At 45.1% G+C, this 20,747-nt stretch overlaps 1 protein-coding gene across 3 annotated transcripts in view; it reads right to left on the bottom strand.

The window, feature by feature from the left end:
• Nucleotides 1-5,840: 5,840 nt before the first annotated feature.
• Nucleotides 5,841-20,747, bottom strand: part of c5h8orf34 (chromosome 5 C8orf34 homolog) — a 567,297-nt gene continuing 552,390 nt past the window's right edge. For all 3 annotated transcript variants that reach the window (XM_068031961.1, XM_068031962.1, XM_068031963.1), the window contains exons 13-14: nt 12,670-12,763; nt 5,841-6,817 (exon numbers count right to left, since the gene is read on the bottom strand). In XM_068031961.1, the coding sequence (XP_067888062.1) occupies nt 6,810-6,817; nt 12,670-12,763 (102 nt within the window). In that variant the 3' untranslated portion in view covers nt 5,841-6,809. The remainder of the gene's footprint in view (nt 6,818-12,669; nt 12,764-20,747) is intronic.

Here is a 20,747-nt window from a genome sequence, read left to right as displayed (position 1 = left end):
GCAGCCACTGAACTATGATGAACTGAAACCTCTTACCTTGTCAATTCTAATGCATGTCTTTCATCTTTTACAGATCCTGCAAGTGTCTCTCAGGAGGTGGTATGAGAGGAAGATGAAGACTCCTCAGAGGAGGTCACTCACTCTGAGGATACACTGTCACAGTACCCATGCACACCTTCCACCAGCACAGATATTCACACTTCGGTGGGGCTGCTAAATAAGGTAGTTGGGTTGTCACGTGATGAAGCAGACATCACAAGTGAGCAGGAGCAGGTGTTAGAGACAGGTACTGCAGTGGAAAATGATAGTGAGTTAGATCTTACTGAATGGCAGAGCAGGCTCGAGGAGGCTTATGGCCTACTCCTGCACTTATTTCTTATGTTCTTATGTCCAATCTCTGTCCAATTGTCCACAGTGCCTCTGGAAATGCTGACAGAACCTCACACATTTTCTCCTGCTGCTCCAGAATAGTCCTATTCATCAACGACCCCCGAGGCTCAGCATCTGCACCCGGGTGAGCAAAGTCCTGCACCCTCTGACAGGGACTTTCCACTGCAGTACCTGTCTCTAACACCTGCTCCAACCATAAAGGAAAACAGTGCATAGTTACAGGAAGAGAACACCCAGTGACCCACTCAGCACTCTGCATGATGTGGTGGCCTTCATGCTGAGCCATCTCTATGCATTGCTCCCCTTGTGGCCTCAGAGGCAGTGGAGGCAGCCTTCTCACTTGCACTGCCTGCAGCTGAGCTGCACATGGCAGCCATCCTCATCGTGGAGGTGCCCTTTAGGCTGCTTCACCTGAATCATTGTGAGGAAACCTCTGTCACTGCGCCTTGCTGCACAGATGCTCCCTCTGTCAGAGGGGCCAAGGAGGCCGAAGATGATGATGATGCCCCGTGAAGGACACCCTCATCCTTCTTGATGACATCATCAGCACTTGACTGGCACTCCGGATGGCTGGAGGGGAGCACCAGCTGAGGTGCAACTGGCATCCCCTTCAGATATCCTCATGCGATCATTGCCACTGCTACATATTGTGGCATGCAATCTGTGAACGTCAGAGCACTGCTCCTGCATTTACTCCAAGTGCTGCTGCATATGGCTCTCCCTGAGGTTGGCCACTCTCTCAATGGAGGAGCTCATTTTCTCATAACCCTGAGCCATTATGGTGCAGATGAACTGGATGAACTCCTCCATTCTCTGCCCGTGACACCGCACTGCCTCAGGGAACTCTGACATGTGGGAGCACATGTCCTGCTGCTCTCGAGGTAGTGCCTCCTTTCCAGTGACTCCTGAGTTTTTGCATCTGTGCCTGGCTGAGCAGGCCTGTGTCTGCTCCAAACGAGACTGCCCACAGCTGCCTTTGCCTCTGGCAGCTCCTCCAGCACACTAGGCTGTGCTCCTCACCCAGTGTCACCCTATCTAACTGTGTGTGAGGACCGTGGTGACTGTATTTGCACTGGCAAAAGGTGCACTTCTAAAGTGTGATGGTGCTTCTGGAGCTTGGCTGCTACTGCTCTTGGCCTGGTGATGGTAAGCGAAATGGCCTCCTTGATTCAATGTCAGCACCTGTCGGAGATGTAAGAAGACATCATAAGAGTTAGCCTTAGAAAACAGAAGACTTTGCTGTGCTTCTCAATGTAACTCAGTGTTTGGTATGCTGTCAGACTGGGTGGAGTGCAAGGCTCCCCTTAATAAGTGCCTTGCCCTCTCTAATCACCATCTCCACCATGAGTGCTCATCTCGCCACAGCTGACTTCTGCATGGTGCATGATCCTGGCTATATCCATGGTTCCAACCACTGTGATGTCTTGAAGGTAGAGCACACTTCCACCAGTTTGGGCCCTCTCACATGCATTATGGGCCCGTTTCTCCTGCAAGGACATACAAGAACGTGATAAGGTATTGCTGGCCTCTGCTGCCAATGCCAGCTACTCCTGTTCATTGGAAACTGCATGTCTCAGTGCTGGCATGTCTTCAGGAGCACTATGGCTCTAAGCCATTCTGCGGAGTAGCTGACCTGGACACACACTCCTCCCATGTTCAGGTTAAAATTCAACCCATTGTCTCCTCTTGGTATTGGGTAAAACACAGTATTGCATTTTTATAGCACCTTTCATAACCTTAGGATGGCCCAATGGTTTTACAGCCAAGGAGGTACTTCTGAAGCGTAGTCACTGTTGTGGACAATGGAGCTGCCAATTTGCGCACAGCAAGGTCCCACAAAAATCAATGAGTTCTGAAGAAGGGTCACTGACCTGAAACGTTAACTCTGCTTCTCTCTCCACAGATGCTGCCAGACCTTCTGAGTATTTCCAGCATTTCTTGTTTTTGTTTATGTTGGATGAGGTAATGGCCTAGATTTCATAGATTTCCCCTTTCCTGATATCAGTTTGAATCTGCCGCTAAGTCAAGGAGATCCCCGGTATCCAGCAACAGTGATGTCATCAAATAGGGTAAGGAGCCAATCACATTGAAATATTCTCACAAAGAGCAAAAGAGGAAGTAAAATGCATTACATTTTTCACTTTTAATTAAAATTTTAACAGCGAACAAAATAAATGATTGGGACATACATATGGAATTAAGGTAGAAGGTGCAATATCATAAACACACATTAAAATAAATTCTAAAAAATAGTTAACCTTTTATCACAATGGAGAAATTTGACAGTTCACAAATATAGTTTTTTAGCCCGGAGGCTGTTCCGCAGTAATAATGTACTTTCTTTTCTTTTGGGCCTCCTTATCTCGAGAGACAATGGATATGCGCCTGGAGGTGGTCAGTGGTTTGTGGAGCAGCGCCTGGAGTGGCTATAAAGGCCAATTCTGGAGTGACAGGCTCTTCCACAGGTGCTGCAGAGAAATTTGTTTGTCGGGGCTGTTGCACAGTTGGCTCTCCCCTTGCGCCTCTGTCTTTTTTCCTGCCAACTACTAAGTCTCTTCGACTCGCCACAATTTAGCCCTGTCTTTATGGCTGCCCGCCAGCTCTGGCGAATGCTGGCAACTGACTCCCACGACTTGTGATCAATGTCACACGATTTCATGTCGCATTTGCAGACGTCTTTATAGCGGAGACATGGACGGCTGGTGGGTCTGATACCAGTGGCGAGCTCGCTGTACAATGCGTCTTTGGGGATCCTGCCATCTTCCATGCGGCTCACATGGCCAAGCCATCTCAAGCGCCGCTGACTCAGTAGTGTGTATAAGCTGGGGGTGTTGGCCGCTTCAAGGACTTCTGTGTTGGAGATATAGTCCTGCCACCTGATGCCAAGTATTCTCCGAAGGCAGCGAAGATGGAATGAATTGAGACGTCGCTCTTGGCTGGCATACGTTGTCCAGGCCTCGCTGCCGTAGAGCAAGGTACTGAGGACACAGGCCTGATACACTCGGACTTTTGTGTTTAGTACGCCGTTAAAAACTCAGTTACACCTCATTCAACAAGGTGTCATTTTTTTAAAGGGTTTTACAGTCAGACTATTAGCGTAAGAGGTTAAGTTCTTGTCAGTTCAGTCATTTCTAATTGATTGCCTTCTGGGGGAACTCTAAAAGCGCACCCTACGGGAAACATACAATCACAGGCAGCAACTTCTGAATTTCCACGTTTAACTGGAAATATGCTAACTCCAGAGATTGCTGTGGGTTTCAGAAGAGTAATGATGGTGAATGCTGACAGTTTTGCTGTCATTACTACTGCAAAATCCAGGCCAAAGACCAGGTAATCTGTTTTAGTGATGTTGGTTGTGTGTTAAATATTGGCCAGGGCCCTCATTCAGGGTAACCCTTCATTACCTGATCACAGTCACCAAAATCACCTTTACGGATAAATATCAAATTAAACCAAGCAGCCAAGAGCCCAGAGTTGTGTCACTTAACCTTTCTATGCAAAAGACCTGAATGTGGGATAATTCAAACTGATGAAGATTAGGAAGGAACTGCACCTTTTAAAAACTAAACCCTCCCCAGTCCATCTTGAGGCAATTTTGTTTTTAAAAGGTTTAACACAGTACTGAAGGATATATAAAAGCATTATGCTCACCCCACAATGCTGATAAAGCCATTGACATTGTCTTGAGGTCAGCATCAATTGTCCAGCACAGAAGCCATGAGATGAGTACGGTTCAAACCACAGAAAAAACAAACTGAATTGTAGAAGGAAACCCCAAGACACAGATAAAAATCCTGAAATCTGATGTAACAAATAGAAATTCAATTTATTTAGTTGCTTTGGAGCACTGGCTTTTGTCATTGGCCTTTTTTCAGGCCTGTTTTGCAGTTGTACATTGCTTTTTTGAGTTGTCAGTTTTTCTGAATTTTGTAGTCTGGCATGTATTGATCAATATACAGACAATTGTGGGGCACACCTGAATTCCCAAAACATGCACCTGGGCTGTGAGGCTCCAGGTCTGAAGCATGCATCTAAGTCTGTTTGGATGCCCTCCCCCTTATTGGTGCCCAGCAGTAAACTAGACAGGGCCAAGGAAACCCTCAGCCAGGAGTCCCCCAGATATGCTCCCACTGATGCAGGGGACCATGTTTTTTCACATCACATCAAATAAAGCTCTGCAGAAAGTAGCAGCCCAGGGTGGGGGCTCAATGTATCTGGGCTAATTTGCAGGATTTCCATTGCACTCTTGCCAACTTCCCATGGGAGTGCAATGAAAGCTTGCAGACGTTTGGAGCTCCCATGTCTTAATGTACGGATCTGTTGGACCAAAACACTTCCATGTTTTTCTGAAATATATTTTTCTAAAATGATCTACCCCACCCACACCCAGTTGTTCATCTGGTCAGTGGATTCAGACTGTAACTCCGGTGAGGATCTAGTAGAATGGCTGCATACTCTTCCAGGTACTGACACCATTTTTAAAGGGCTTTGAGCTCTACATTTCAATTTAAATATTTAAAGAAGCATTGATGTAAAACTGATGTGAAAAAATTAAATAAATTTATCTTGCCCCTCTCCCATGCCCCCAATAACCATAGAATTAATTACCTGCCCTCTCCCCCCGAAACACTTACCTTGTGCACATGACCTTCCCCCTCCAAAGTTCATACACTTTACACTCTAACCCTTCCCACCATCCCCTATACCGATGAGATAACTCTGGCGTTGCTACACACCCTCCCCACACTGAAAACTTACCTGCTCCCCCCTCCCCACCAGTGTTCCAACTCGGATCCCGGATGGGGATCTGAAGGCGTGGGAGTGCTGGCCACCGGCACGAATATCACACTGGGATGGGCGGCGGGAGCGTGAAGGTACTTAATTCGGTTATTTGCATTAATCTACATATTTAAATTTGGCTCCCATCGTTGAGCGGTGGGGAGGCTGCCACGAGACCTCGCCACTGCTGTCAATATCGGGCCGGGCCTTCCCAGCATCAAGGTCTGTGGTGGGTCTCTGACGGAGGCATTTTCCGCACCCCACCCCACCCCCCAACCTCGACCCCTGAAGCCGAGGGGGGGCACTGTAAAATTCGCCCCAAAGTCTTCTTATAATAAAAACAGTTCATTGCACTAACAGGGTGCAAATCTTTAAAAAATAACACAATGGAATTGCTTACAATCCTCAGAGTGTACTGATGTACTTAAATGTATTAAATGTACAACATGTATTTGAAGCTATGCTGTAACAAGTGAGAACATAAAGAAATTACAGTATTTAGTGTTTGCAAGTTTTATGAGCTGCAAAGTGATCAGATTTTTTCCGACAAACCTGAATGACAAAATACAACAGTATTCAACAGAACTTTGCATCACTGATCTCAGTAATTTACTTTAATTTTCATCATATAATTCTTGACAATCAGAGAAACTACAATAAATGCCTACATATTTAAATCAATTTTCCTTTTGCTCCAAAGTTTTATTTTGATTTTAAATTACAAAATAATAAGACATACCATTTTTTAATCAAGTAAAAACTCTTGACATTATTTAGATGTAATCATAGCCAAAGGAAAGCCCATCACACACCAACAATTAAGCTGCAGTAAAATCTAGTATATAGATAGATCTGTTGTTCGAGGTAAAAACAAAAAATGTTGAAAACATTGAGCCGGTCTGGCAGCATAAGGGAAATAGAAAGCAATGAAGGTGAACAAGGTAAAGGAGACAAACCGAAATCCTGTCAGATAGAAGAGCAGAACTTTTTCAAGGTTTCAATTCCTGGAGGAGTAGTTGTGGTGAATTAAACAATAATACAAAAGCAAAACACTGCAGATGCTGGAAATCTGAAATAAAAACAGAACATTCTGGAAACACTGAGCTGCCAGACCTGCCGAGTATTTCCAGCACTTTCTGTTTTTATTTCAGAGTTCCAGCATCCACAGTATTTTGCTTTTGTATGAGCTGTTGTTTGAAGTCTTCTGTGAGCCCCCTAAAGCAAGGATCTTCGACTATGTTTAACAATAGGTATCCATTTGGCATCGATGATTTACACAAGATCAGTAGAAATAAAATTGATTCATTCACTAGATATTACAATGAAAATTTATGACAAAATGAATTGAAATTTAATGTTAAAATTCCCCCAACATAGGATACATGGCCTTTGTAACACAGTTTTAGACCTTGCAATATTTGATTAAAATTATTTATTGCAAACAGACCACAGTAAGTGATGGTGCAAAGCAGTATTCTATTATTATATTCCTTGCATAATTCCTCATTAACAGTGGCTGTAGTTATAAAAATATAAAAATTGTGTAGCTTTAATTCAATATACAGAAGATATTCAAACTTTCCCTTTGTCTTCAGTTGCATAATCAGTGTTAAGTCTTTTTTGACGGTCTCTGCTTCAGGTCATAAACCTTGAAGAAACAGAAAGCACAGATTGTAGGTACTGTACTAAACATAGAACTCTGGCAAATAATTTTGAAGTGGCAAATTCATGAGCACCAATCGCGGCAGTTACACTAAGATCACACCAACTGGTGCCCTCTCGCCCTGACCCAGCTGGAATCTGCGGGACAACATCTCATTTACATGGGGATGGCAGCAACTTGGGTACATCTCGGGTATCCGTCTGTACCATGCTGCTGAAAATTCCTGTGTCAGCTGAGCAATGGAACTTGTGTATTAATTCCCATCTTCAGGAGTCCAGAAAACTTTCCAGGCCTCTTTGATCCCCCTGCCACTAATATCCACTTTTCCCCTTCCCCTTTCTGGGTGTATCAGTCCGCAGTGTTTTGTCAGGTTCACTAAAGGTTGGAAAAGCAGCAACTCTTTTTGTAGGAGACCCCAAAACTAGCCCTATCCTCTTTCACATAGCTGGCCATATAAGGGGCAGATGAAAGTTGCACTCCTTACAAGGCCAATCAGGATTTCCCAGTTAAGGTTGGGACCTGGTACACCCAGCTCCCAGACTTATTCTGAGTAATTCTGTTGGACTCTTGCCATAGTCATGATGGGAATCGCCTAATGGAATACAGCTCCATAACAAATGACACCTGGAAATGTGGCAAAACTATTAAACCTATACAGCATAAATGAAGAGAAATATTAAGTAAATTGAGTTAATATCCAGCTGTACTGTCACTGAACCCTTTTCTTATTTGTTCTCAGGATTTGAGCTTCACTGGCAGGGCTGCATTTATTTCCATGAAAGATGATGATGAGCTGCCTTCTCCTTGAATCACTGCAGATATGGGCGGCACAGTGGCGCAGTGGTTAGCACCACAGCCTCACAGCTCCAGCGACCCGGGTTCAATTCTGGGTACTGCCTGTGTGGAGTTTGCAAGTTCCCCCTGTGTCTGCGTGGGTTTTCTCCGGGTGCTCCGGTTTCCTCCCACAGCCAAAAGACTTGCAGGTTGATAGGTAAATTGGCCATTATAAATTTCCCCTACTATAGGTAGGTGGTAGGGGAATATATAGGGACAGGTGAGGGTGCGATAGGAATATGGGATTAATGTAGGATTAGTATAAATGGGTGGTTAATGGTCGGCACAGACTCGGTGGGCCGAAGGGCCTGTTTCAGTGCTGTATCTCTAAAATCTAAAAAAAATCTTGTGGTAAGGCTTGCTCCTATGATGGCGATAGGGAATTCCATGATGTTGACCCAGTGACAATGAAAGAATGATGGTATATGCCCAAGTCAGGATATGAAATTGGTGCTGGGACCTCATTATAATAACTCAAGCATGCAGCCAGCACTATCTGTGCTATTCATTGGCTCTATGTCTATTTGGGAGGACAAAACATTGAGCTTCACTGATTTCACTTAAAGGCAGGTAGTACCTCTCAAAGGGGAGGTAGACTCTGGCTGAAGGCAACAGGGAAGGATGAAAAAGGTTCAAATAGGATACTCTGATACAATATTGGAGACCCTGTTTTGGGTGGTGGACAGGAGGAGGGAGATCTTGCTCCCCGCAGGGGCCAGAAAGTACTCCAATCAACACCTCTACCACCAGTGTAAAGAAGTTGCTGGTGAAGTCAATGCCAGCAACCTAGCTCCTAAGACATGATTACAGTGCAGAAAGAAGGTCAATAACCTCACCAGAGCTGTTAAGGTTAGAATTCGCTTACTCTCAGCCCACAGCTCCATCACCTCCAGCTACTCACAATACCCCCTCCCCCACTTCCCTTCACTCTCCAATCATTGAACTCCATCTTCTTCTCCTCATACTAACAGACTCAACACTCCAAAGCAAAAGACAAGCAGATAGGAGGAACCAAACTGTGCCATTCTTTTGAGAATCTATCTGAAGTGATCAGCTTCAGGAGTGTCTCATTAAAAATATGAAAAACAGATGTACCTTGACACAATGGCCTTTGTATCACAAAGTGGTTTTACTGTGCACATACATATTTAAAGCAGTTGCTTCTTCTTACCAGTATTCCTATGGTGGTGCCTCAATGTGCTGTTTTTAATCTATTCTGGGATACACTACCTCAGGGCTACCTGTGAACTCTAAGGACCAAGGTAGCCCTCATTCTAGAGCACCTGAATCCTGGAATTCAGCAGACAACATCACCATTGCAGGTGTGTGGACAATCTGGTACTGCATCTTCATACCAAATGAACAGGCATCTGAAGGGGCTGGATGGAAAGGTTACAAGAACTGTCATCAGCAGGGAGGACAGTGTTATGAAGGCAGGCTCTAGCCCCTCCACTTATGCTGGACCCTGATCAGAAAAAGTATAAATTGCAATGGCAAACATAAGTGTTTTTTTTTATTCATTCATGGGATGAGCATCACTGGCTAGGACAACATTTATTGCCCATCCCTAATTGCCCTTGAGAAGGTGGTGGTGAGCTGCCATCTTGAACCGCTGCAGTCCTTGCTGTGTAGGTACACCCACTGTGCTGTTAGGAAGTGAATTCCAGGATTTTGACCCAACAACTGTGAAAGAATGACGATATAGTTCCAAGTCAGGATGGTGTGTGGCTTGGAGGGGAACTTGCAGGTGGTGGTGTTCACATGCAACTGCTGCCCTTGAGCTTCTAGGTGGTAGAGGTCGTGGGTTTGGAAGGTGCTATCTAAGGAGCCTTGGTACGTTGTTGCAGTGCATCTTGTAGATAGTACACACTGATGCAACTGTGCATCGGTGGTGGAGGGAGTGAATGTTTGTAGATGGGGTGCCAATCAAGCGGCTTCTTTGTCCTGGATGGTGTTGAGCTTCTTGAGTGTTGTTGAAGCTGCACCCATCCAGGCAAGTGGAGAGTATTCCATCACACTCCTGACTTGTGCCTTGTAGAAGGTGGACAGGCTTTGGGGAGTCAGGAGGTGAGTTACTCACCACAGGATTCCTAGCCTCTGACCTGCTCTTATAGCCATGATATTTATATGGCTACTCCAGTTCAGTTTCTAGTCAGTGGTAACCCCCAGGATATTGATAGTGGGGGATTCAGTGATCGTAATGCTTTTGAATGTCAAGGGGAGATGTTTAGATTCTCTCTTATTTGGGAAAGTCATTACCTGACAGTTGTTCGGTGCGAATGTTACTTGCCCAAGCCTGGATATTGTCCAGGTCTTGCTGTATTTCTACACGGACTGCTTCAGTATCTGAGGAGTCACGAATGGTGCTGAACATTGTGCAATCATCAGCGAACATCCCCACTTCTGACCTTATGACTAAAGGAAGGTCATTGATGAAGCAGCTGAAGATGGTTGGGGCTTGGACACTACCCTGTGGAACTCCTGCAGTGATGTCCTGGAGCTGAGATGATTGACCTCCAACAGCCACAACCATCTTCCTTTGTGCTAGGTATGACTCCAACCAGCGGAGAGTTTCCCCCCCTGATTCCCACTGACTTCAGTTTTGCTAGGGCTCCTCATTGACAAGCCTTGTCATCTGCTGCACATCTTGGGAAAGCAATCATTGCCTGTTCATAGTGTGCTGTTCATTGAACATCCTTTTCATAGCAGGACCCATGAGATTGGTTCCATGGCCTCTATGGCCAAAGGAACCCATCTCCATAGTCTTGACAGAAAACAGGAGAGTGCACAGCTATTCAGTGCTCCTCCCATTCGCTTGTGCTGCATGAGTCACTCCAATATCTTCATCTACTCTACCTACATTCCCTGGATGAAAGTCTCAGCAGCAACAAGTTTCCTCCCCTCCCAACTCCCAAAAGCCTTTCATTCCCTTGTTACAAAGAAGTTGCACTCTTGGCCAAATATGCTAATGAGCTGATTCTGGGAATTACAGTGCGATCAATGGATCAATTTACTGGTGGGCAGAAATCCCCTTTTTCAAGAGTTACTCCAGCATAAATGGCACCATTGTTTTGGGGACCAACTTCTGAGAATGGGTCACGATACTCGCAGTCTGATTTCCTCTCACAGAGTGGAGAAGCTTGCTGCTTTCATTCAATGCATCCTCCAAATGATCCAGCTAAAATAAAGAACCCCATCTCTTCACATTCTGTAGCATATTCAAACATTTGCATAGTTATTCACAGCTCAAGTGGCAGATTTGGATGTTTGAGAAGCATATTACTGATGGTGACGAAAAATTGTCTTTAAGGGAACTTTAACAGGCAAGATCTGACTCCGTGTTTGATAGTTATTGGAGTGGGAAATGGTATGATGTCAGTGCTCCTGGTTATCAGTCCACCTGCCTGGTACCTGGGCATAGGGAGGAGCAAAATTGGGATTATTGGCATATGCCCAGTTTTCTTTGCATGGGGCAGTTCCCGATTACACTGGTGGTACGATGGGAAGGCTCTAAGTGAAGGACAGATAATTTTCTCTCGGGACTCCACTCACCTTTCGTCCTCTCATGAGGTCATTGAACCCCTTGCGGCACTAAAATCCAGGTACGAGGGACCACTCTCTTGCTGCTGACTGCATCCAGCACTTTCAGCCATGCCTGCTTGGCCTGAGAGGCTGGCCTTTTCCTCCTGTCTAGGGGAAACAATACTTCTGCCATCCCTCACAGTTCCAGCAAGATCTCTGTGAATAGTCATTCTTTCATTCTGGAGCTTGCTGAAGCCTGAAGAATCAATGTAGAATGCAGCCATTCTGACCCCATGTCGGGGTCCCTTTAAATAGAAATCCTTCCATTGACAGGTGCGGGTCATCATCAAGTCTAGACTCTGTGATTGGTCAGGAAGCCCTCAAGTGGGATGCTAATGCCTTGGCTGAGTTACACAGCTATGCAAAGCCTGCTTCTTTGAGAAACACATTCCCAACCCACTGCCAGCAACCCACACTGCAGCTCACTCCCACCCCCGGTGTGAGTGGGCCGGTTAGGTAAAAATTCTGCCCTTGGTGCGGGATAGGAAATGGGCAGCAGAATTTTGGATGAGCTGAAATATACAGAGTGTGGGGATAGGAGGACAACCAGACAAGCATTGGAATAATCTAATCTGGAGGTGAAAGACTATCTATTAACTTGCTGGAGGTAGTAAGATTTATCTCCTGCTTTTCTGAACAACTCAGGGTGTCTTGGAATGTTTTCTCTTGCTAGTATAGTGACTCATTTTCAATGTCATCATTCAGCAAGTAAGATAATCCTCTATATCCCTCTGGCATAAATTTAGACAAACCTCAACGATAAAAGCATATTTACTGGATAGTCAACTTCCTTCTAGATTCCTTCTAGATTCCATATTAGCCTCACTAAACAGTTATAGCTCATACAGTATACCATACAGGAGATGTTATAGCATAAATATCTCAAAACAGGGATGCACGTTTGATTGATTTTCCTAGCCTTTTAGTACAAAACTGCTCCCACGTAAGGTGGTTCAGCAATCTGCAGGGGCTCCGACTGCTCTGGAATCTGCCTACTAACATTGTGAGGTGGACTCCACAGTACCATCAACAATGGAGAGCACATATCAACTTGCACAAATGCAGTTGCTTAACAGTAATAATTGTGATTTTCATTACCTGGCTGTGAACTCTCCCCACTGCCTAAAGAAGTTTCATACAGACCAACAATGACAGACCTGCATTCCAGTGAACCATCAACCTGTGAAGGCATGGGACACAAAGGTGACTGAGCTGAACACTTATGATTTTTACCAGTACTACTGTAGCTCTGGTAATGTAGGCAAATGTCAGCTTTTGAAGTGGTGCTCCAAGCTACCATAGGCATGAGTGCTGCGTCATTTTTATTATAGTGCTGCCATCAAAGTTGGGATTAGCAATGGCAGTGATATAAAGGGCATAAACATTTAATTGTGTCCCAGGTCTTTGAGATCTATACTCACATTTGTCTTGACCTAGATCCACACCTTCACTGTCGCTGTCACTTGGTAATGTCCATGGCTGTCGAGTAACTGACAGCTGTTGAAATGATGCATCCTAAAAAAAAGTTAAATATATCTTAGAACCTCTGCACATATTAATATTAAACACTAATAAAATGATAAGCCTGACTTTTCATTTCAATTGTATTAAACAACTGTAGCCATGGCAAAATTATTTTTACAACTGTTAACCATTGAAGATTTGCACAAAACTGCAAAACAAACATATTAGATTTATCTGCATCCTCTATAGAGTCATAGGGTTATACAGCACAGAAACAGGCCCTTCGGCCCATCGTGTCTGTGCCGGCCATCAAGCACCTAACACTGTGGGGTGGCACAGCGGCGCAGTGGTTAGCACCGCAGCCTCACAGCTCCGGCGACCCGGGTTCAATTCTGGGTACTGCCTGTGTGGAGTTTGCAAGTTCTCCCTGTGTCTGCGTGGGTTTTCTCCGGGTGCTCTGGTTTCCTCCCACAAGCCAAAAGACTTGCAGGTTGATAGGTTAATTGGCCATTATAAATTGCCCCTGGTACAGGTAGGTGGTAGGGAAATATAGGGACAGGGTGGGGATGTGGCAGGAATATGGAATTAGTGTAGGATTAGAACAAATAGGTGGTTGATGGTCGGCACAGACTCGGTGGGCCGAAAGGCCTGTTTCAGTGCTGTATCTCTAAACTATTCTAATCCCATTTTCCAGCACTTGGCTCATAACCTTGTATGCTATGGCATTTCAAGTGCTCATCTAAATACTTCTTAAATGTTGTGAGGGTTCCTGCCTCTACCACCTCTTCAGGCAGTGCGTTCCAGATTCCAAACACCCTCTGGGTGAAAATTTTTTTCTCAAATCCCCTCTAAACCTCCTGCCCCTTACCTTAAATCTATGCCCCCTGGTTATTGACACCTCCGCTAAGGGAAAAAGTTTCTTCCTATCTAACCTATCAATGCCCCTCATAATTTTGTATACCTTAATCAGGTCCCCCCTCAGCCTTCTCTGCTCTAAGGAAAACAACCCTAGCCTTTTCAGTCTCTCTCTATGCTATAAGCATTCAGTCGTTTTATTTTATATACCATGATAAGCAGATTTACATATAAAAAAGGAATAACTTATATTTATATAGCACCTCAGGACATCCCAAAGTAGTTAACAACTAATTAATTATTTATGAAGTGCAAAGATTCCACAACAGAAATGAGGTGAATAATTGGCTAATATTTTTATGCTGCTATGGCTTGAGGGATAAATGCTGGCCAGAATAATTTTCCTATTTCTTTAAATAGTGTCATGGAATCTTTTACATCTGCTTGAGAGGGTAGATAGGGCCTCAGTTTAACATCTCATCTGAAAGACAGCACCTCTGACAATGCAGCATTTTCTCAGGACTTCAGTGAAGTACCAGCCTTGATTATGTGCCAAAGCCTTGAAGTGTGACTTGAAACTAAATTCTTCTGAAACAGCGACAAGAGTGCTTCCAATGAAACCCTTTTTTGCCCTATTTGCCTCCCCTGCTGGAGGTCAACTGACATGATTGAATTAGAATTACAACATTTTTGAAAAAGTACTATAGTCATCAACTCTATATCATACATATGAGCAATAAATAATCTTGCATCTCATTTAAAAAGCTATTTCACAATTACTTTTAAAAATCCCATGATTGCTATCTTGCACTTTCTTGTGCAACATTGACTCATTGTTATTCAGAAGAAGGCATTATTATCTGGAGGATGCTTGTTTTTTTGGATTCTTGGAAGTTGTATCTATTTACTAGTCCCTCTCAGTGAATTTAAATATATGGGGCTGGATTTTACACCCCACCCCCCTACCAAACAGCAGGAAGGTGGTGGGTGGAGGATGTAAAATGGAGCAGAAGGCTCAGGGGACCCTTCCAGACCCGCTCCAGCATCTGCCGCCAATTTATGCTGGGCGGCAGCAGCAAAAAACAACCCGCCTGGCCCAGGCCAATCAAGGCCCTTGAGTGGCCACTAAACGGGCACATAAGGGCCTCCGCCCACTGCCACAGGGATTTTACCCATGGCCGGTCGGGAGGCCAAGCCCGAGAAGAACCATCTGTTAAAAGCAGGCGGCTCTCTGACATCCTGGGGTGGTGGGGGGTGGGGGTGGGGGGAGGGCCCTCATGAATGGACAGCCTGTGCCCAACGGAGGGTTGTCCCCAATGCCCCAACCATCCCCAACACTGAACATGCCCCCAGTCTCCCCAGTCGACCACCCCTGCCTCGCCAGGGCCCGGCCGATCCCCCCGGTGAGGCAACAAAACTTACCTGCGTTCCAGGGCTCCCCGACATCTTCCTCGTGATGTTCCCAGTGGCGCTGCTGGGACTAAGAGTTGCCGGCCCGCTCTATGCCCCTGGTCGGCAGCTCTATTAGGTGGGACTTCCTACATGAAGTGGGTGGAAGTCCCGCCTCAGACTAATTAAAGCCCGGGGACCCACAAAATACGGGTCAGATCCCCAGGCCAGGCGGATTAGCCAGTCCCTTCAGTCCATGGACAGCTCCCATCTGCCTAGGGTAAAATCCCAGCCATGAAGAATTAGCTATGATAATGCAAATTATGCACTGAATGTCAGAGGTAGTGCGATCATAAGGTGAATAGTTTTTCCCATTGCATATTTTCTTATTAATTCATTTTAAAACATTCATAAATAAACCTAAATTGTTTATAATGGAGCGGCTGGGTGAGATTGTGAATTAGCATTTGAACTATCCGCTCTGGTACTTGGATTTAAAACCGCCCCAGACAGTTGGCTAACAGTCTTCGATATCTCCGATGGCTATAAGGGTCCTACATGAAAAAAGCTCAGCACTCACAGCAGTTCCAAGTATCTACAAATCTTCCACACTTTGGCAACAATAAATTGTCAACATTGCTCACATTAGATAAAAACATTGCTGATTTGGGAAGTTGACAAAATTACATTGGAACAGCACTGATTGTTCTTCGCAGGTTAGGGTTAAATAACAACAGCAACTTATCTTTATGTAGCACCTTTAACCTAATAGAATATCCCAAGATGCTTCACAGGAGCATTATAAAACAAAATGACACCGAGCCACATAATATTAGGTCAGATGACCAAAGGCTTGATCAAAGAGGTAGGTTTTAAGGAGTGTCTGAAAGGAGTAAAGTGAGGTAGAGAACTGGAGAAGCATAGGGAGTACATTCCAGAGCTTAGGGCCTCGGCAACTGAAGGCACGGCCACCAATAGTGGAGTGATTAAAATTGGGGGTGCCCAAGAGGACAGAATTAGAGGAGTGTAGATATCTTGGGGGGTTCTGGGGTTGGAGGAGATTACAGGGATATGGAGGGGTGAGGCCATGGAGGAATTTGAAAACAAGGATGAGAATTTTAAAATTGAGACATTGCTTGATCGGCAGCCAATGTAGGTCAGAGAACATAGAGGTGATAGGTGAATGGGACTCTGTCCAAGTAAGGACACGGGCAGCAGAATTTTGGATGACCTCAGGTTTACAGGGCCCAGAATGTGGAAGACGAACCAGGAGACAGCCTAGCTAGGGATCGCCAACATATGCTGGCCTTGTCAGCGACGCCGACATCCCATGAAAGAATAAAAACAAGTGTGTTAGAATAGTCAAGCCTAGAGGTGACAAAGGCATGGATGAGGGTTTCAGCAGCAGATGAGTTGAGGCAGAGGCAAAGTCAGATAATGCTACGGAGGTGGAACTGGGCAGTCCTAGTGATGTCACCGATCTATGGTCAGAAGCACATCTCAGTTGAAGTGGATAAAAGGGAGCTTTGCTTTACATCACACCATGCTATGCCAGACCTGAGACTATTTTATGTTGACTCTGAGGAACAAAAGTGAAAAATATTCCATTGCCCAGAACTACACCATCTGCTTAAAAATATGGATATTAGTAAATGGGGCACAGTTCATGGTATAATAAAATCTATTTCAGAATTTATGTAACATCGCCAGGGAGGGATTCTAATAAATGACAAAATGAAATGCTTACACCTACTGAAACTAGTCACCACTGTCAAGTTTTTATAGCTTATGAAAAAAATCACATTACTCAAAACTTAGGTCAGCTGCTGGCGTTGCAATGTTTGGTTAGTGCTGACTTCAACAGCTAAACAAGAAGGAAAGCCATGGGAGGATGAAACTTTGCCAGCAGCTCAAAATGGGCTCACAGCTAACTGGCAGCCTGTTTTACACAGCACCCAACTTTCTTTTCAACTGAAGCCACTAACAATAATTTCCCCGTCACACTGTATTAATGTGCTGAAAATGTTCCTTTTGTGCTTTAACCCCACAAAAAGCCTTGCATGGTATGAAATTGCTTGCTGCTTACACCTGATCCCATAGCTTAGAGTTCAGGGTAGCTATGATATGTACAGACACTGTGGTGGAGGTGAGCTATAGATTGGGTTGCATATGTGCCATCATACATTGAAAGCTTCCTTTCTAAAACTAAGGTTCCACAGGCACTCATCCTTGGACAAGTGGAGGTACAAGCACCACTGTCTACAGGTTCTGGTATGAGTTGACGCAGTGTGCCTCTGGCATCCCCTAGCCAGCCTGCCATTTCTCGGTTGGTCTTTTTCCAAAAATGAATCAAACTAAAAAAAAAACAGACTAGTTAGAACTCAACAATTAAACCGTCAAATGCTGAAATTTCTGCAGCAGCTTATTCAGAATTTGAAGAGACGGATTAATGTTTGGGTGGAAGCCTTTCTAAAGAATAGAGAATACTTTTCCCTGCTCAGATGCTGATACAGATTTGACACCATATTAAGTAGGTAGTATTTAATATCATTACCTAGTAAAATGTAGGGTCCTAAATGGAACCTTTGCACGGGGCTACCACAAGGCAAACACTGCCCCTGCAAGGAAGGTTATAAAGTAGCTGGCAACAACAAAAATGCAAAGGAAAGACCAAGATCAATTAAGAAATTAGAGTTAATCACAGCTTCAAAATACATTTGCTGGGCTCTTTAAGTTCACATCCACCATTTTAGTAGCACGTAGCAACCCTGGATTCTTGCTTTTTATGGGTGATGTTAATGAACTGTAAATGAAAGATCATGACAATGCCATTACCCCATTTCCATAGAACTTCCCAAAAATGTTAGATACTTCCCCCAAATGAGGGAACTGACATAAATGACAGTGGAAAACAGCACATGCGCAAACTGGTGGTGGAGTCCATTTTCAACTCTGACTGCCTGTTTTACCTTGCTACAATGGACATCCTGCAGCAGAAAATCTAGGTTTTAGAGGGGAATTTTAACCTGCCAAGGTGGGTGGGTTTCTGAGCAGCTAGCAGGTTAAAACCGCTGAAACCACCACCATACTAGGAAGCCAGCAGGAACCCGCTGACTTCCGTCTTTAACTTGAGCGCGATCTGCAATGTGCGTGAAATCCCTGTGGGACAGGCAGGTCTGCTATTGTAAACTGCTCATTGGCTGCTCTATCACCCAGGATTCTGAATTTAATTCTGTACACACGGGGTTCCCAGGCTTCCTGGAACTCACCAGGGAAAACAAGGTGAGAAGACAGTGGGATTTGATGGGGCTGAGAAATTGACAGGAAAGAAAATTTTTAAATACTGAGATCTGACACCTGTTTCCTTGCCTAAGTGAACAGCTTTTGCTCTGAGAGTGTGCTTTTGCTGCTTTGGAAGTCATTTGTATTACCTTGGAGTTTTCTCACCTTTAATCTGCACTTCCCAGCTTCAGAGCACTGTGAGAGCAATTTATGCAGCTCTACCTTGGACCTCTGATGCAACACCAGCAGCAGCAGGAGCAGCACTAGCAGGAGCACAAGACACCTTTTCCTCAAATACCTGCTTCTCCACAGGACAGAGAGATGATCTTGGCGCTCCAGCTCACTGGAGGTGATACCCCCAACACAGGGTATACAAGCAGAGGATAAATTTCCTGGACATGACTGAGCACCAGTACCTGAAGAGGCTCAGAGTTTCCCATCAGGTGGTTGCTGACATTTCCAGTCTCCTGGAAGACCTCCTGTCAAGGGCACGCATTGCCAGTGATGGTCAAAATCACCACAGCCCTTAATTTCTTCACCTCTGGCTCCTTTCAGGTACCTGCTGCCCACAAGTGCATCTCCCAGGTGACCGATGTCATATTTGCCAAGGCCAGCACTTATGCCCACTTCGCAACTGATAAGAGCAGTCAGAATGAAAAGATCCTTGGATTTGCTGAACTGGCTGGATTCCCACAGGTCCAGGGAATCATCGACTGTGCACATGTGGCAATCAAGGGGCCCTTTAGATCACCCAGGGATCTTCATCAATCAAAAAGCATTCCACTCCATCAATGTTCATCTGCTCTGCAACCGCCAAAAGACCATCATGCATGTATGTACAAGATTCCTAGGGAACTGACATGATATGTTCATCCTGCGCCAGTCAAGGCTCCAACAGATATTCTCATCTCAAAACAGAGTTAACAGATGGCTCCTTGGAGACAATGACTACCCACTAAAGACATGATTGATGACAACAGTGAGAAGCCCAAAAACTGATGCCCAGGAGAGGTTCCACAGATGCCACATGAGCACCAGGGTTGCAAATGAGCAAGCAATTGGATGCTGAAGATGTGATTCAGGTGCCTGGGCAGATCTGGGGGTGCTCTTCAGTATGCATCAGCCAGGGTATCCAGAATTTCAGTGGTGTGGTGCCTCTTGCACAACATTGCACAGCAATGAGGACTGGAGCTCTCAGAGGTGGAAGATGAGTCCTCTGCATTTTCGGAGGAAGAAGTGGAGCAGGAGGAGAAGGAGCCTGACATGGCAAGGGCACCAGTAGCCACACATATAGCTTCCAAGAATGCCCAGGAAGGCCTTCTTCAGGCACATTTCAGTTAAACTGAGGTAGTGCAGCTACCTGGCACACAACTTCTGAACACACTGCGCTCCCCAGCTCCCAGCACAAAGCAGTCACACAATCAACAACTGATCCCTCTCACAGACACCCATTGCTCATCTTTAACTCTTGTCATACCATTCTTCACACGACAGATGGTTACTTGACAAGTGGGAGGTAAAAATGGGCAAGTTGGGACAATGGAGTGGTGAAATAAATCTTATGGTTGATAAACATGAAACCGAAGTGTGACAATGTAACACTGTGGTAAACACCTAGAATAGTCCTCTTTATCCATAGTCCCCGAGGCTCAGCATCTGCACCAGCTGAGCAGAGCTTGGAGGGTTCTGCACCCTCCGATGGGGACTCTCCAGTACTGTAAATGTTTCCACCACCAGCTCCTGCTCACTTGTGGTGTGTGACTCACCATGGACAACCAAACTCCCTTCGAGGGAATGTACCTTCGAGGTGTGTGATTCTGAGTTGGTGGGTGGTGTTCAAGAGTCCTGTGATGGATCATCTGCAGAGTGCATGACCTCCTCTGAGCAGTCTTCATCCTCCTCTAGCACCACATCCTGAAAGACATTTGAAGGGCCTCTGGGAGATGAAAGACATGAATTAGAACTGACAAAGTGAGAGGGTTCTAAATCATCATTGTGCAGCTCATCTTTCACCACGTGCTAACATCAAGTCAACATGAGTGAGTGTTGTATGCCATGTGGTGTGTGATATTTATTTCTACCACCAGGTAGCTGGGAAACCCTCAACTCTCCATTGCCAATGGCCAGGCATGCAGATACCCAGCTTATCTCCACGGCCTCCTCCTCTGCAGCTGTCAAGGTGGAGATGATTGGGGGACTACCTCTGGTTCTCTGCCTCTCCCTGATGTTCTGTGCTCTCTTCTGCAAGAAAAGAAAGAAGAAATGTATTAGTGTGAGAAGTGGAATGTTTTGGGAATATGGAAGGACAACATTTGTGGAGGGTCACTGTAAGGGATGGGTGTGACATTGCAATAAGATGAGGATGAGTGTCAGTAGTGGATGGTCAGATGGGGATGTGAGGAATTGCCTTGACAGAGAAATGGGTGCACCAGCAAAATGTGCTGGTATGAGGAGTGATGTGCAGGAGAAGGCTTGGTAAGGCAGAGTGAGGGGCTTTGTACTTGATGGT

Source organism: Heterodontus francisci, chromosome 5, assembly GCF_036365525.1.
Source record: "Heterodontus francisci isolate sHetFra1 chromosome 5, sHetFra1.hap1, whole genome shotgun sequence".
Lineage (NCBI taxonomy): Eukaryota > Metazoa > Chordata > Chondrichthyes > Heterodontiformes > Heterodontidae > Heterodontus > Heterodontus francisci.
Note: the sequence above shows the minus strand (reverse complement) of the source record. Positions and strands in the feature narration are given on the sequence as shown.